Raw genomic sequence first — 18,308 nt, forward strand, 5'->3', positions numbered from 1 at the left:
ACATTCCATTTAGTGCGGGCTCGAGGAGCTGTGTTGGAATGAAATACGCAATGCTTTAAATGAAAACGACGGTTTCCACACTCATAAGATCCTACATCTTTTCTCCATCGGAAAAATGCCCTTCGCCGAAAGATCTCGACTATCGTTTAACATGTTGCTGAAATTTGTCGACGGATGTTACGTTAATATTGAATCAAGAACATAATCTGTAATCTACTTGATATCTCAAAACACGTACTAAAATTTAATACTATCACCAAAATTAATTACTGTTTGACCGCCTATTTTGAAATAAAGTTAGATTTACACAAATATCACAACAGCAACAAAAAGGTTCAGGTAAAATGACTAATTTAATATTTATATGTTGTATACACGTAGAAATAAAATTTTGTTATATTATAAGAATATATATTTTAAAAATAAAAACGGGTTTGTGGTCGGAGAATGAACATTACCAATATTTTTACCTACCCTCACTCAAAATTTAATCATCAAAAGTTAATGACCAATGCTTGTAAAACCAGTTGTCTCAGTGTTACAAGTTACATGTTTAACAATAAACATACTCCGATGTACCAAAATATTATTATTCTATCATTTTCAATTAAAAAAAAAAAAAAAAAGAATTATATTCATGTGATGAAAACCACTTATTCCACAAAGTAAAGAATTTATATACTTTGATAAATAATATATATTTTTCATTATTCTGCAGATTATATTTAATATTTATATTATCGTTTTTATTGAATATATCAAACACATTGTTTACTGGTCAATATTGATTAAGGTAATATAAAAAAGTGTTGAAATATTTAAAAAATATTCTAAAAAAAAAATCAAATATATATAGTTCCTGAGCTATGAGATGAAACTATATTTATTTTCAAATGAACTTTCAGTTGATTCATGAAAAATATAACTAACCTTTAAAATGTCGGTTTGCCATTAATGGTGCCGTCTACGGTATATTTATTAGTAATTGTTTTATCAAATTTAAATGTATTTCGCTGGTACTCTATGGCATTCACTGATTAGGTAACCACGATCGATAATTACCAAATTGGTATTAAACAGTTACCATAAGTAACCTTTAGTAGCCACGCCCACTTCTTAAATCACACGACACGACAGACGACGTAGCTGTGATGCTGCCTTAACTTGGTTTACTAAGCACATCTTCCAAATGAAATATTGAAGCATTTTTCATTTTAGTATGATTTTGAACACATTTAGTAAAAAAAAAGTTATTTTATAACCATGGAAACTTTGGTAACTATGGTAACAATAACTTTGGCGCACTTTGGTAACCACGGTAACTTAGATAATCTTGGTAGTCATAACCATAGTAACCAATCTTAACCATAACCATGGTATGGTAACTAGTTACTGCGATTACCGTGGCTATGATTAACGCGGTTACTCTTTTTAAAATTTGGATATATTACAATTTACAAAGGAGCCCGACTTTTGAAGCACAAATTTTTTTATGCTTATAATAACAAGAATTTAAAAAATTTATCCGAGTTAACATGTACATAATTTGTTATTTATTATTGTATAGTTGAACATATGTTTATCAAATAAACAAAAATATTATTTTTCACAGATAGGTACAAGGTAGTATTATTATCCATATTTTAATAAAAACAACAAAATATGTAAATTATCAAATAGTAACTTTTTTAAAACTATGTTTCCACATTTTTAAATATTATAGGGTACGATGATAAAACAAAATTAAAATACAATAAATTAATGTTTAAAGATTTATGTAATCTTTTATTTAAAGGTGTTGTGGATTGGTTTCTTTTTCGTAACCAATCGCTGTGGATACATCATCTTTATCTTAAATCTTCTCCTGTAAAATAGGTTATACGATTTTCATTAATTTTGAACGTTTTGAAAATCAATAAAAGTTCTATAAACACAGTAATGTGTCTACTTGTCTACTACCAAGTGCTGTGTTATTTATACGCTAGAAATTCTAATGTTATAAAGAAATAGTATTGTTATTGTAACAACTCTCCTACTAGCGTGACATCGGTAAAAATATAAAGCCTGAATTGCCACTGGTCTAAGAAATTCAAAACTATATTATATAAAAGTTCAATCCCTCTTAAAAATATTCAGGACCTCATTTTCGCCTGTTTTGTTTTTGAAAATATATCGTTATATATCTCAATCTATATTTATAAAATAATATCTTATCAGAAAATTATGTATCAGTTCTTTTATTCAAAAAACAAACGCTAGATCACGGCAGACGCACACATTTTCTTATTGACCCCGAGCTAAAAAACATAATATTCATGTCAAAACGAGAGCCTGAATTATGAACAACTAAAAATCGCGCCCAAAATCATCAACTACTGGTTGACATAAGGCTGAAGAAAAGCCACATTTTCGGACCACTTTGCCTACTTTAAAAATACTTATCATAAAGAAAACACACTGGAAATTACAAAATACAGCTCTATGAAGGCCTGAATGATAAACTGGCCGAACAACGTTTTCTTACTATTAAATTGTTTATTATCAACCAAACGCAGTCAATATTATCCATCGGCAATATTACATTTATTGATGTTACATACATACCTATTACCCATCGAAACATTGTTGAACTTAACATTATACGTTTCATATTAAATACAAACTAATCTCATGTGTATGGTACATGATGTGCCTACTTACTCTTTTAAACCAGTTCGTAGTCCTCAGAATTCTCAGTATCTAAATTAAGAAGCAGATAAATAGTTAATAAATTATATTTTATTAAATTATACTTAAGATAAGCCGTCAGTTGAAATTTGAAATTCTGCATAGTGCATAATACTTTTAATATACTCAAAATAATGTTTAAAAAATAACACTTAACCTTATCTATGTAAAAAATGTTTAGATTAAAATTAAGCATTTTGTATTAAATATGTACTAATTAGTCGTATAATGATAGCTGTAACCTTTAGTTAACTCAATGGAAAAAAGTCATAGTATGATCAACAGTCTCCCCTCATTTGTTCTGTATACATATAAACAGAAACAATTTAATCGATAACCAAATATGTAATTATAAAATTATATTTAAAAAAAAAAACAATTGAAATTATAGGAGCTAAAAACGTTTTTTTCCAAACATGACTTTTAACAAAAAAACTAAAAATTTTTAGTTTAAACTCAGTTAAGCAAGGTTATATAATTTAACATTGTTCAAATTAAAAATATGTATACAATTTATATTATGTAATTAATGGTATAATGATGTAGGTACTCACCATTTTCTTGTACAACTATCTTTTGTCCTGTCGTATCTACTTTTCCCGCTAAAAAAAAATAAATATAATATTAACAAAAAAATATATTTTAGTAGTAAGGCATGATTTGTACCACAAAATGGTGTAATTTACACTAGGTATTATGTAGAATGTAGAGCATTAATTGAATTTGGTGTGTACCTACTCAATGGTTATAAAAAATATACCTTGGCCTAAGCCCCGTGGTTGTAGTTCAGCTCTTCAATAATTGCATTTTGTTATTATTATTTTAGTTGTATTTATTATTGTTTTTACATTGCAGTGTTTATATGCAATAAACCGTTATTTTTTCAGTCATTTAAAGGCTTTATTATGAATTAACTATTTTATAAAACTATATCCTTACATAATATGTTTTCTACTATCATTCAAGTCCTACGTGTTAGAGGAATGTTGTCAAATAAAGTCGTAAAAGTTAGAAATAAATTATAAAAATTTACTCAGCAATATCTTTAAAAGTTAAGACGTACCTATTTACTGAAAACTGGATCAAGCGTTTTCGATAATTTAATTTTAAATACAATGATAAAGACGTTATAAGACATGATTTTAATATTAATAATTGTTTTAAATTTAAAAAAACTTTGTGTAGGAATTATAATTTATTATAGTTAGGTATAGGGATGATTATGTACTTACTCGATTGAGATTTTATACCATTTTTGCCAATATAGTCATGTTTAACTTCAGAGCCCAAAAGCTGGCCATTGCTAGACTGGACTTCTACAAAGTAAATTAGCCTTATAGTCATTTATAGGAAACATAGGATTTGTTACAACACTTTTTATAATAATATCCGGATATGTTAATTTATGACATTGTATACATGTGTATGTATACAATCTATATTTATATATTTTCTTTAAAAGATGTATACGTTTTATATTAAGTTTTTATTTATATAATGATGTAGGTACTCACTATCTTTTTGTACAACTATCTTTTGTCCCGTCGAGCCTACTTTACCTGTTAAAACAAATAAATACAATATTAACAAACAAATATATTTTATTGGTTAGGCACTATCTGTACCACAAACTGATGTAATTTTCACAGTGACTTATTATTTAGAATGTAGATAGATATATAGAGCTCTATAGAATATAGAGCTGTAAAAGAATTTGGTAAGTACCTGCTCAATAGTTATTAAAAATAATTTTTAATTCTGCCTAAAACTCACTGTAGTTCATATCTTCAAAAATTACATTTTGTTAATATTATTTTAGTTGTATTTACTGTTTTTACAATAAAGTGTTTTTATTTAAATTTTAGCTTCGGTCTGAGATGGCAGTGTTATTGCAGTGATGTGTTGTTCAATCAAGGCTTTAATATAAATTCAATGTTTTATACATTTATATCATTACATAATGTTTTTTACTGTCTTTCAAATACTGTGTGTTAGAATAATGTTGTTGATTTATATCGTTAAGGTAAAAATTAATTATAAAAACCAGTACAATGATGTCGGGGTGCAGTGGGGACGGAGACATAATGGGGACAGCGAAGTTATATGTTTACAGTAATTATTACAACAGAAAGTGATTTTATCACTTTGAAATAAATTCTTCGAACCTAAACTGTAGTTAGTATATTTAAACAAGCACAGTATAAACCAGCACAGTTGTAAAGTATTAAAGTGAGGCACAGTGTCCACAAATAAGCATGAAAGCGTTTATTTGAAAGTAATTTTATCACGCCCAGTTACAATTATTCCTGCAGGCCAGTGAACAGTACCCATTGTGCCAAGACCTCACTGTACTGACTTACTCGGATAGAATAACCTAAATAAACGCTTTGATGTAACTTATGGATACTGCAGTCTGCACCTCACTGTTATACTTTTTTACGGCACTTGTTTATACTGTGCTTGGTTTGGATTGTAATGGTTATGGTTTGAACATACAAACCACTGATTCACACCGTCAATCGTTTCACACATCTGGTACACCGTAAATAGAGTAAAAAAAAAAAAAAATTGAAATCTAAAAATTTTACAAGAGGGGATTGCATGTGGTGTGTTTTTAAGAAGTTTTGTACAGGAAAAATGTAAGAAAAGAGAGGTTATAAAAAAATGCGACCATTTCGATTAACTTACCGGTTAATTTGTTTAAGCTTCAAGGTTTTATATACAATTTAAATATTTTTTTCTATAATTAAAAGCCATTTTGGTTTATTTTAGACCAAAAAGCCAGACAAAATTTCGACTACATAGGATGGTCTAATTCCAATTCTGTAAAGAAATTAGAGTTTTTTGGGATACTTTACTATGTTATGTAGGTAACAAATTTTCATTTAAACTTTTCAGTGTCTTGTAATTAAATAAATTAAATTTTAAAAATTTTAAAACCCATTTTTTTTACCCAAATAAAAACAAAAAATTAAAAATCTATTTCCTAAATAACCTAATAAAGTTTCCAAAGAACTTGGATATTTTTAAAGAATTGAAATCGGATCATCTTAAGTAGACGAAATTTTATAAAGCTTTTTTTTTCATGAACGTCAAAAAAAATAAAGACCGCATGCAATCCCCTTAAATAATCAAAATATACCAGGATTTTTTTAAGATTTAACTTGGTTATATTAAAATGTACAACATCTGTAAAAAACAAAGTTTTCCGACTATTAAAAAATCAGGTCAGGTGATCGGGTTAACTCTTGACAAATTTTCAACGAAAAGGTCCTAAAATTACGGATAAAAAATAAAAAACTTCCATCCTCCGTGGAAAAGTGAAAAATAAGTACAATTTACACATGAGACAGTTGACAACTGTTATAGAGGCATACCAAATAAATATTCCTCATAAACTTCAACTCGATCAGACTCTTTTTCTTGAAATCATAGCTAGTAAAATTGAAAATTTAAAACTCGCTTATTTTTTTCAAAATTTCAAGAGTGAAAGGTGCTACTCAAGGGAGTTTGTCCAGTATTAAAAAATACAGTATACACAGACACAAAAAAAAAGCCAATAGGCTCCCAGTTCCGCATCGAAGCTAAAATATACTCGGCAGTATTTTCAAATGAAAAATACCTACCTATATACTCAAAACTGAGTTCAAGCCAGCTAATTATTATGCATTTTACCCATTTTAAATATAACATAAAAATGTTTAGGAAATGTTTTTAATAATAATTATGTACTAATTGGTTCATAGGAAGATTTTGTGTAGGTGTTATAACTTAAAATAGCATCAGGGATGATTGTGTACTTACCCGATGGTAAGTTGATACCATGTTTGCCAATATAGTCATGTATAATTTCAGTACCCAAAAGCTGCGCACTGCTGGACGAGACTTCTGCAAAAACAATTTGCGTTTTAGTTTTAATTTATTTGAAATATAGGATTTTTAACACTTTTATATTAAATTCAGGGTATGTTTTGTTATGACTTATATTATATCTGTATAACATGTGTATGCATATAATATATATATACTTATACATATTTTTTAAAAATAAAACTTATAATATAATAATATATATTTAAATTGACGACCTAACAGTATAGTCACATAGTATAAATTTAAGTACTCACTTTCGTTAGGACCACCGCCATTAACAACTAAACACAACATTTGATATGAAAAAATAACAATTAAAAAAAAAATGCTTTGCTAAAATACATATTATAGAACTGTTTTGTAGTACCTATTAATTACTTTTTTTTATTTCTATTTATTTCGAGGAATGGGATAGACTGGAGCATTAGGAGTCAGGTATTACACACAGTTCGTGTTTTGCCATTTCCTCTTGACAGTTGTTACACATTGAAACTTAAACAGGACATTTTTCAGATAGATATTTCTCTAATATTCTTAGTTCTGTTATACTATTTATTTATTTTTTTTTAGCGGTAACAGAATAATGGTTTTTAAAATTGAAATCCTACAGTCTTTAATTATTAAACATCAAATTTTAATATTAATAACAAGCTGGTAGTTCAAGCATGAACATCACGCAAAGCAAACTTCACACACTAAAACAATATATTGTTGTGTATATTACCCGATAACGACACGAAAAAAATTGCTGTAATTGTGATTGCATAACTAATGGTTTTGGAAAATTCCATCTTATTTACTTAGTTTTGTGATAAAATATGGGTAAATTTATAATTTAGTGTTCACTGTTCTGTAAGCTTGCGGATATAATATGTAAATGTAAGACTAATCGTTTGGCTCTATTTAATTTAAATTGTGATTTTTGTCTCAAATTAAAACCAGGTGCTTGCTAGACAGTTGTAAATAAAACACGAGACACGTGTAGACAAACACGTTTAAACAATTTATTTAATAAAAAAAATGTATCTATATTTTGTTGTATAGTGGTCGCTAGTCGGTATTTTTATCTCAAACTAAACAAATGTAAACAAAATAATTAAAATATGACAAAAATATCTAAAAATAAATGCAATACGGTTGTATAGAGTACACTTTACAAAAGGTGGCAGTTCACGTTAGCCATAACAAAGCTATTTTGGTTACCAATTTTTATTTTTGTTATTTAATTCTGTGAAACCCTTCGTGTAACAATTCTAAAAAAAGTTTTAACCAAATAAAAACGTCACTTTGTAATGTGCTGAGTTCCGAAAGAGTTCAGTTTTAAGACAGAAGACTCTAGTGTGTGGCAGTGTTTCGGTTATGTTATTCTCACACTGCAGCCTGGAAATCTTCAGTGGCGGCTACCAATACCACAAGCTCCTGGAACTCGATTTACCATTGAATTTATTGACCTTTTTATTGCGTTCGTCTACTCTGCACTAGTCAGTCCTTTCTTATATTTTGATACCCACGCATAAGTTAGAATTATACCATATAGTTCCAATTCCTCGTTGGCGCAGTTTGGTCCATTTTTTCAATTCAGCTAGCCTGAGCTCCGATTAGATTGCCCTCGCCTTTGAGCCGATTTCTCCAACAATTCGAGTGCAGCAAAGAGTTTCCTCAACCTTTACGCCACGGATGGCATGAAAGTGTGCATCACGAACTGACGATAATCTCTTGGAAATAGCGATGAGTTGGACTGGTGCCTCCCATAAAGTTCTCGACATACCTGGTCTCCGATATTTTCGACTGGTACAGAACACGGGGAGTGGCGTATTCGAGGGAAGGCCCTGTACACCCTGTCTGACCAACATGTCCACTCTCTCCAGCAATGGTTTGTCCAGAAGGTCTGACGTTGGGGGACTGTTTGCAGGGTACATACTAACTTGGGAAGTTGACTCTCAGATATTTGATACTTTCTCCCACATGTAGCGACGCGACGGTATTGCGGATCCGTCCAAAACAATAATATCCTCATGCGTCAGCAGACCTTTTTGTACATTAATGCGGAAAAATTTAGATACCTAGGTTGACTTTCATTCCTATTTTGGTCTGCCACTGCGCTGGATGCGTCTTTGGTGACGGTCATGTTAGCATCAGGAGTTATTTGAAACCCGTGAATGTTAGCGAACTCCTAGTCAGTAAATTGTTTCAAGATGAAATCCTGGCAGAGGTTAAAGATGGTCGGAGATAAAGGAGATAGATCCTTGTGGGACCCCGCGCTTTATAGAAATACTTTTAGATGATATTTATTTTTGTTGGGCGTGATCACCAATGTACACAGCGAAGGGGGAATTAGTAATGACTATGTGTGTGTTTGATATATTTGTGGCCAGATCATGGTGAGATAATCCAAGACACGAATCCACGTTGTACTCAGGAGAATAAAGCGTGGGAACGAAGTTCATGATCTAGGCTTCTTTCGAAGATACGTGTTACCAAACTAAAAATCGTTACAGAGCACCAATTGTGTAAGTCCACTGAATCGCCTTTATCTTTATAAATAAGTTTTTAGGGACATAGTTCAGTGTGATCGTGATTTTCGCAATATGATACGGATTGCTGCTTTGACTTGCATAGAACTGATTTCATAGAAAAAACTACTGTGTCATAAAATTCTATAAACCAGTATGTCTTAAATTCCTTAATCACAAAAATTTTGCAAGATTTTAATAGATCTTATTGCTATAAATGTCGATTAAAGGCGTATTGCTAAAAAGTGATTAAATATTGAGCAAGACCATTTTCTAAATTTTTTATTTCAAAAATTGTAGTATAACACTACTATTATTAATATTAATATACCTTTACACCTACCAATTAAATAGTTGTGACTTAAGTTTGAGCTTTATATTTTTATGATTGCACCGTTTAAAATTTTAATCCAAGGTCAACTAGTTTTTAATTTGTGTATTGCTAAATCATTGGTTTGGTACGTTAAATATAGGATTAAACTTGTGTAGGTAATTTGTGTAGGTGATATTTTTACAGTGAATTAAGTATAATTGAAAATCTATAGACGATAGTAGTGTATTTAATATAAAAAAAAATATATCGAATGTTTTGAAAAATAGTAATAAAATAACTAACTGTCTTTAAGATCTCCTTTAGTTAGGTACGTAAAATATTAATAATTTAGCAACATTTGATTTATAGTCAAACTGACTTACACGTTTAAAATCGTTATAGACATTCAACAAAAAAAAGTATAGTTAGCCCAGCCTAATGTTTAGTTAATCCAACTACTCAAAAACAACTAAATTAGTTTTGTATTTCTTACTAAAATTATGTAGTTGGCGCAACCATATTATAGTAGATTCAACTTGAATACTTCCAACCATTTATTATAAAAAAATTATTTTTTCATTTTACCTTATTTTAATAAGAAACAACAAAATATGTAAATTATCCAACAGTGACTTTTTTTTTAAATTATATTTTACTACATAATTGAATATTATAGAGTACAATACTAAACAAATTAAGTGTAATAAGTTAATTTTTCAAATTGTATGCAATCTTTTGTTAAAGTTTTTCTGTTTTGTTTCCAATCGCTATGGATGCGTCTTCTTTAATTAAAATCTTCTCCTGTAAAATAATACGAATTTAATAAATTTTTAAAGTTGTAAAAATTAATAATGTTTCAATAAGCACAATATTATTTATTTATTTTAATTTTATTTTAATAGATTTTACGGGCTGGGCCCTTTTGAATATAACAATGGAGATAACACATAATACATAATACAATATAAATTGAAATATAGATACAATATAGTTTTTACAAAATTAAATTAATAATAAATCATTAAAGGAGGGATCCGCGTTGGCAGCCGACATTAGAAGTCTTAAAGGTTCATTAGCCATATAATTTGAGGTGGCATGGGGGACATAGAATTGGGCGGAAGAACGGGATGAACGAGGTGGAACTCTAAAACAGATTAGAGAGAGTAGGACGGGTGAATCGATGTTATGATTTAATAACCATGCGAGGAATTTAAGGCCAGCAAAACGACGGCGCTCAGCTAGGGAAGAAAGTCCAAGGTGGGTAGCAATTGGCGTATAATTATGAGGCGAGCAAGGTATATTAAGAAGAAATCTAGCAAAGCGTAAGAATCTACGTTGTACACGCTCAAGCTGTCTTGAATTATCGGCAGTATAAGGATCCCAGACTACAGCTCCATACTCTAAGATAGGGCGCACAAGTGCACAGAAAAGAGCTTTTAGTGACACTTCAAGTCTTTAAACTTCGGAATATTATGTATTAAACTAGTTTTCTTTCATTGATATTATCATATTATGTTTATTCATATTCAATAATAATTATTAATCTAATAGTGATGTATGAGCCTACACCATGGTCGTACATACTCTTTCAAACCACTACAAATTCCTCAGAATCTCCAGTACCTAAATTAATAAACAGATAAAATATAGTTATTAAGTTATACTTGGAATGAACGAAATTTCAATTTCAGCGATTGGAAACTTTTTGTTCCAGTAACAGTATATTATACTGTTCCAAACAGTATAGATTAACATTTTGAAAATGTTTGAATTGACTGGCGAATATCCTTGAATAGTCCTTACTTATATTATTTACACTATGAAATATGTAGTTTATCAGTGTTGAATTGTAAAAGATTTATACGTTTTATTTTGTGTAATTAGTTGTACAATGATGTAGATACTCACCATCTTCCTGTACCACTATCTTATGTCCTGTCATTTCCAATTTACCTGCCATAACAAATATATACAATATTAAACAAAAACACATATTCTATTGGTCAGGCACTAATTATACCACAAACTGGTGCACTTTTCACTATGTCTTATTATGTTGAGAGGGGGGGGGGGGTAATGCAGAGATCAATCGCCTCCACGTGGTGCACTCTGGCTCTATCAAAGATCTATAGAATTGGCAACTTAACTATTGCTTACAGCGATCTGGTGGTCTGGTTACATGCATAATGCAACTCAACTCAACTCAATGCAATTCAATCAAATGCAACTGAATCCCAAGATGGTCCCTTCCAGGGCCATCGGATAAACTACTGCTTTAATGCCAAATATCTTAATCTGTTAGCCTATGATATTTAACTACTGTTACTGATATCTATTTTAATAATTAGGTTGCCCTGGCTTTGTCCGGGGTGGGGGGGGGGGCTATGCAATATGTCAATATTTCAAACTGTCCAAATTTTAGCTGAGATATATTCGCACGTAGCGCCATCTATTGGAATAAACTTCCACTAAAATTTAAAGTTTTCAAATTTTTGTTTCCGCTAAAACCTTATTTGGACAATATCGAACATAAAAAAAAAAAGAGCAAATCGGTTGAGCGGCAAATCAAGTGATTCGTGTTCCGCATTTCATTTATATATATTATATTCATAGATTTAATTCTATGTTATCATATTATCATTACTGTATATTGCATGTAACGACAAAAAATACGATCTCCATTTTAAAATACAGTTGTAAATGAATTTGGTGACTCCTACTTAATGGTTATTAAGAATATGTCTGAATTCAGCCTAAGACCCGTTAAAAAAATATATATATAACTGGTTAGGTATCTACGTTACACATTACCCCCTCAAAATTATATACTAAACATAATGTGTATTGTCTATCATATTTGTAATGAAAAAATTGACTCCCGAATAAATTAAAAACCATACTTGACTGAGCAGCAGGCTTGAAACCTCGATATTAGAAAAAAATACATTTAAATGAATTTGGTTATTTGGTTTCTATAGTTATTAATATTAGTGTAGTACTTACTCGGTGGTGGATATAAACCACTTTTGCCATAATAGTTATTGAACTTTTCTTCTTTGAAAAGGGCTAGTAAAGTACAAAAGGAATGTGAATAAATACAATTATACAATTTTTTTTTTTAATACATTTTCCTAACAAGATATTAAACGTCTAATAGAAAAACTGAAATAAACATTGTTGTTTGTGTAGCCCTTCGGTAACTAAATTAAATAAGATAAGCCGTCATCAGGTAAAAATTAGTGGTATAATAATGACGTTTTATATTGTGTAATTAGTTGTACAATAATGTAAATACTCACCATCTTCTTGTACAACTATCTTATATCCTGTCGTATCCACTTTACCTGCTAAAACAAATAAATACAACATTAACAAAAGCACATATTCTCTATTGACTAGGCACTGATTGTACCACAAACTGGTAACATTTTCACAGCGGCTTATTTTGTCAATAAGGTCTCTAATAAAGAAAAATAGAGCCGTAAAAAAATTTAGGGAGTGTTTACTAGTTTATAATAGTTTACAATAGTTGTTTCCGCTGTCAGCGTTTAGTAGTGATAACTAAATATACCTTAACGGCTGTAGGTTAGGATTTTGCAACACAGGTAATTGAATTTGTAATTATATAAAAAATAAAATAAAAACCACTAATTATGTCGGTGTTGCCTTAAGCCAGTTTTATAATTAGTAAGAAATGTAAATTACCGGAGACAGACATACAATAATAATTAACAATGTATATACATTAAACTATTCTACACTTAGGCCTAAAAAACTCACATGTGATTACATAACACAATTATAATACAAACGTATATCCGATGGTAATTTTATATCATATTTGTCAATATAGTCATGTTTAACTTCAGTGCCCAAAAGCTGGCCAAGTGCTAGACTGGACTTCTACAAAGTAAATTTGCCTTATAGTCATTTATAGAAAACATGGGATTTGTTACAACACTTTTTATAATAAAATCTGGAAGTATTAATTTATGACATATATCGTAGGTATATGTATAACATGTGTATGTATACAATCTATGTTTATATATTTTCTTAAAAGTACCACTAATTCAAATCTATATGTATAGTTTTAAGTATACCTAACAATTATAATGCAATATATTCAAACTGACTTCCTAACAATATAGGAGTATCCTATGATCCAGCAGAAATTAATTAATGTATCAAATAAACTAAGTTGGAAAGGGGGGTAAAAACAAACATAATTGTAAAAAATTGAGATCACATTGTATACAAATATTATAAAAAAAAATTGTATTTCTTATTAAACCCTATGACATATTAAGTGGTTCACGATAAAATGATCACTCTGTATAATATGTTTGCTATATATTTTATTTTTATGTTTTAAACATTAGATAAACTCTTCAACTACGATTTACTTACTTGATGGTAATTTTTCACCATTTTTGTCAATGTAGTGGTGTATAACTTGAGTGCCCAAAAGCTGGTCACTGCTTGACGGGACTTCTACAAAGTAAATTTGCATTTTAGTCTTAATTTATATGAGTTATAGGATTTATTAACACTTTTTATAATAAAATCAGAACAATATTATGTTATAGTATGACACATATTTTTATAAAGTGTGTAAGTATACAAAATATAACTATATATTTTTTTTAAAAGTACCACCAATACATATCTATATATTTGTTTTAAGTATAACAATTGTAATGTGATATACTCATATTACTACCTAACAATATAGTCACATAGTACAGTGTAAGTTTAACCTAAGTACTCACGTTCTTTAGGATCACCGCCATCAACAACTAAACAAAACAAAATATACAACATTTTATTTTAACAAGTAGAAAAAGATAATCTGCTAATTTTATAGAATTGTGTTGTAATATTATTCCATTTGTTTTATTTCTATTTATTTCGCGAAATGGGATAGGCTGGAGCATAGTGAGTAAGGTATTACACTCAGTTCATGGTTTTCCATTTTCTCTGAACAGTTGTTACACATTGAAACTTAAACAGGACATTTTTCAGATAGATATTTCTCTAATATTCTTAGTTCTGTTTTACTATTTATTTATTTTTTTTTAGCGGTAACAGAATAATGGTTTTTAAAATTGACATTCTAAAGTTCTTATTTAGTAATCATCAAATTTAAAAAATAATAAAAAGCTGAAAGATCAAGCATGAACGTCAAAAAACGTGAACAAATCGCGTAAAGCTAACTACACACAATAAAATAATTAATACATTGTGTATATTACTTGTAAACGACACGAAGAATATTGCTGCAATTGTAATTGAAAAATTAATGGTTTTGGAAAACGCCATATTATTTAATTATTTTTACGATAAAATATGTGTAGATTTATAATTTAGTTTTCACTGTTCTGTGAGCTTGCGGATACAATATGTAAATGTAAGACTAACCGTTTGGCTTTGTTTAATTAATGATACTATTTTTGTTTTAAATTAAAAACAGGTGTTTGCTAGACAATTACAAATAAAAAATGAGACTCGTGTAGACAATCAAATAGTATTTTGTTATAATAGTGATCGCTAGCGGTTTTTGTTATTTGTTAAAAACAATTAATATTGAATTAAATAGACTGAACATTTTAACAAAGAAAAAGGTATATGGCAAAAATATCTTTGTACGTAAGTACGGTGAGGGGGAAAGAGTAAACGTCAAGTGTACAGGGGGCTATTCACGTTAGCTATAACAAAGGTAGTTTGGTTTCCAAATCATATTTGTGTAAATTATGCGAAATCCTTCGTAAAATAATTCTAAACAATTTTTAAAAAAAGTCTTACTCATAAAAAAAAAAAATATAAAAATAATTTTTTTTTTTGAAAGTGATTTTATCCGCGTAAGCAAGTGGGGTAGAGGCATAATGGGATCAATGGCACGGTGGGGACGGATAGGTCACAGGTCTAGAGGAATTGTTATAAATAAAAATGATAAAATTTAATAAAAACACTTTCAAGTAAACGCTTTGATGCTTATTTGATAATACAGCATAATTATTTTTATTTATAAACGAACAAGGTGGTAAAAATTAAAATGCTTAAATTTTTAATTAAAAAATGGTCAACATATTTATGGAATTTAAAACATAATATTATGTATCTTTTGAAAAAATCGAAGTCTATACTTCTTTTACGTTTAAGGAATAAAGGTAAAAAATTTTCAAGTATTGGAAAATCTAGTAAAATTTGTACCCGAAAAAATAATTCTCAAAATATTCTTATTTTCTGAGAAACTGAGTGTCTTACATCAAATGGATCACCTAGATGTATAGAAAATATAACCTTCCCTTACAATTTGGAACTATTGATAAAGTTTATAACTGGCCTCTTATATTAGCTATTATTATAATATATATTAATAAGTAATATCAATTATTTCAACAGCAATAATATGGACTGAATGTTAAATTCCAAACTATAACAATTTCAAATATAGTTAAGTAATTCGTCATGAGGTAAAATTTGGCAAATATACCTAATTTTTTTTTACAGCTGTACATTTTTGCTACGTGTATGACACATGACATATTACTATTTGTAATTTTAGTAGTAGTTTTCTTATTTTCAATTATATTTGAATATTTGTTACAATGTACAGTGTATAAAACGCACAATGGGACATTTTCGTTGAAGTTATTCAAACAGCCATATTTTTTTTTAGCAAACCTATAAACTAGACAACACTTATAGTCACTTGATTTTCTGATTATGGATGAAAAAGTATTCTTCTTTACACAAAATATAATCAAACGTTTTCGATAATCATATCAACTGACAGAGAAACACGTCGGAGGGACGATTTATTAAAATGGCGTCTCCGATCATTCTGCGGGTAATTATACTATACACTATTAATTGTTTAATACCAACTGCTAGATTAATGATAAACGAAGTGATGTGCGTCAACGAGATAACCAGAATACGCGGTCTAGACATTCTCAAGGATGTAAACATATGGATAGACAACCGAAACACGTCTCTCGTAAAAATGTTCTGGCCAAACCTAAAACAATGGAGTGATGATAGCGGCAAGTCAAAAATAATAACCGACGCGGCTTTTACCGCGTTGCGTTGTTTGTATTCCTCGAAAATAATTAATTTCATACTGACGGCGGAAAGCGGTCTTGCTAAATGCAACAAGTTGCTAGACAAACTATATTCGATGTGTTCGGGCAGTTATGTCGAATGCTTGGCCGCTGTGAAGGCACAACTGCTATCGTTGCCGGAGATCACTGGTGAAATGTTAACGACAACGTTGAACTACACTAAGGTGTTCTTCGATGTGCGAGTCGACAAAAATGTATTGAATGCGATCGTGTCGTATGACTTGTTCATAAACAGTGACAAAAACCAAACGTCGTCCGAAGAACCGAGAAAGCCCGACGAAAGGTTTCTCGGTAAGTTCTTGTACATGAAGTTGTACACGCGATACTTGATCGATGCGTTTGCAGTGCTAAACTGTTCTTGGGAGGCAGTCGACAGGACCCTATGGAAAAACACTAGACCGACCACGGTCAAAAATGTATTTTCACGCCGCTGACGATTAAAGCCCAAAAAAACGAAATTCTCTGCAATTTGAATTCGCCAGAAACGCGCTACAAACAAGAGCACTTCGATCCGGAGACGCTATTTTTGGCCGACGTTTTGGCCATTCGCTTGGGTTGCTACGCCGAAAGCAGTCTGGGGTACACGGCTTTGAGTTTCCAACACAGCAGCGTGTCGCTGAACAAATATTACAAACATTTCGCAATGGATTACCGTTCGGAAATCATTGCGAAAAGCCAGACAATAGTGTTCCAGAGCATAGCTTTGACGATTGTCTATTTTATTAGAGAAATAATCAACAGATCCGCCGAAACAAGCCAAACTATCGATTCGCATACGGAAACGTGTGTGAATGACGCCGTAGATATTTTAAAACGTTTTAATTTTCCTGGGCTGTTGCGTGTGAAATTGAGGAAAGTCGTATACCAACGAATGATCAGTTCAAATAACAACGATAAGGTGTTTCTCAATCTTTTCAAAGGCTCGCCCAGAAGCGTAAATGAGTTGACTGCGGTATTAGAAAAATTTACGAAAAATTTAAAAGCCATGGAATCGAACATAAAAACAATTATAGAGCTAAACGAACATTTGTGCGATTATGAATACGAAGAAGTGGGTTTTTTGCAATACGACAGTTCTAGTTTGATTTTACAACTTGTCGGTTTCCTTTACGAAGATGGTATAGAGCGAGTAATCCCAATCTTGAAATCGTTAAAAGAAAACAATTGTCAGTTTTCCTATGTTGTTGTTGTTCACTTTATACTGAACGATATTGTAATATCAAAATGCGAAGCGATAACGTTAAAAGCGAAGAATTTGTATAAGCCCAAAGTAATAAAATCATGTTTTGACTCTATGATGGAATCCATCGTCACGCTAAGAGACACAGCCGACCGTACGTTGGTCGATACACTTGCAGTCTTAAATTCGACTAGTCCACACAACAATGCCAACCGCAAATTGATTGACTCAATTCTGGCGACGAAACTATATTTTAGCAACGACAGTCTACCAATGAGCAAAGTACCGCTAACCTCACTAGGGTCTATTGATGTGCACCTGGTGGTTTCTAAATTGGATGTGTCAAAACGATACAATCGTTTCATTGTCAACCTGATCGAACATTACACGGTACATAACTGTCCGACGCCATCAGCTCGTGAAATGCACACGGAAACAACTACTGCTATGGTAAATAATCAATGTAGCAGAGTTAAGGTGAAAAAAGACAAGGCAGCGTTCGCGGATTGCGTCAACAGACTGGCCAAAGAAAACTTGCAAAACTATCAAACAGTCGAATCCAAAATCGACAAAAA

At 30.5% G+C, this 18,308-nt stretch overlaps 1 protein-coding gene across 7 annotated transcripts; it reads right to left on the reverse strand.

Moving 5' to 3' along the window:
- Positions 1-1,530: 1,530 nt before the first annotated feature.
- LOC126845777 (uncharacterized) lies at positions 1,531-14,895 on the reverse strand. 7 transcript variants are annotated; one of them, XR_007686824.1, is made up of 9 exons: positions 14,682-14,876; positions 6,855-6,881; positions 6,532-6,615; positions 4,242-4,286; positions 3,960-4,043; positions 3,282-3,329; positions 2,970-3,028; positions 2,701-2,739; positions 1,531-1,864 (listed from the first exon to the last, which is right to left on the reverse strand). XR_007686824.1 is itself a non-coding variant. In XM_050584669.1 (9 exons), the coding sequence occupies exons 1-8, from the start codon at positions 14,746-14,748 to the stop codon at positions 11,015-11,017; spliced, it is 390 nt and encodes a 129-aa protein (XP_050440626.1). In that variant the 5' UTR covers positions 14,749-14,883; the 3' UTR covers positions 10,041-10,227; positions 11,011-11,014. The 7 variants fall into 7 exon arrangements, 6 of the variants coding, with proteins under 6 accessions (XP_050440624.1, XP_050440625.1, XP_050440626.1 ...); XM_050584669.1 differs by lacking the exons at positions 1,531-1,864; positions 2,701-2,739; positions 2,970-3,028; ... (3 more) ...; positions 6,532-6,615; positions 6,855-6,881 and adding exons at positions 10,041-10,227; positions 11,011-11,049; positions 11,335-11,379; ... (3 more) ...; positions 13,837-13,920; positions 14,199-14,225 and having other exon boundaries at positions 14,682-14,883; XM_050584666.1 differs by lacking the exons at positions 1,531-1,864; positions 2,701-2,739; positions 2,970-3,028; ... (3 more) ...; positions 6,532-6,615; positions 6,855-6,881 and adding exons at positions 10,041-10,227; positions 11,011-11,049; positions 11,335-11,379; ... (3 more) ...; positions 13,837-13,920; positions 14,199-14,225 and having other exon boundaries at positions 14,682-14,878.
- Positions 14,896-18,308: the final 3,413 nt, after the last annotated feature.

This window comes from Adelges cooleyi, unplaced genomic scaffold (assembly GCF_023614345.1).
Source record: "Adelges cooleyi isolate 19-005CV unplaced genomic scaffold, UGA_ACOO_1.1 ACOO_flye_CR_arks_rails_tigmint_CR_PRNA_8, whole genome shotgun sequence".
Taxonomy (NCBI): Eukaryota; Metazoa; Arthropoda; class Insecta; order Hemiptera; family Adelgidae; genus Adelges; species Adelges cooleyi.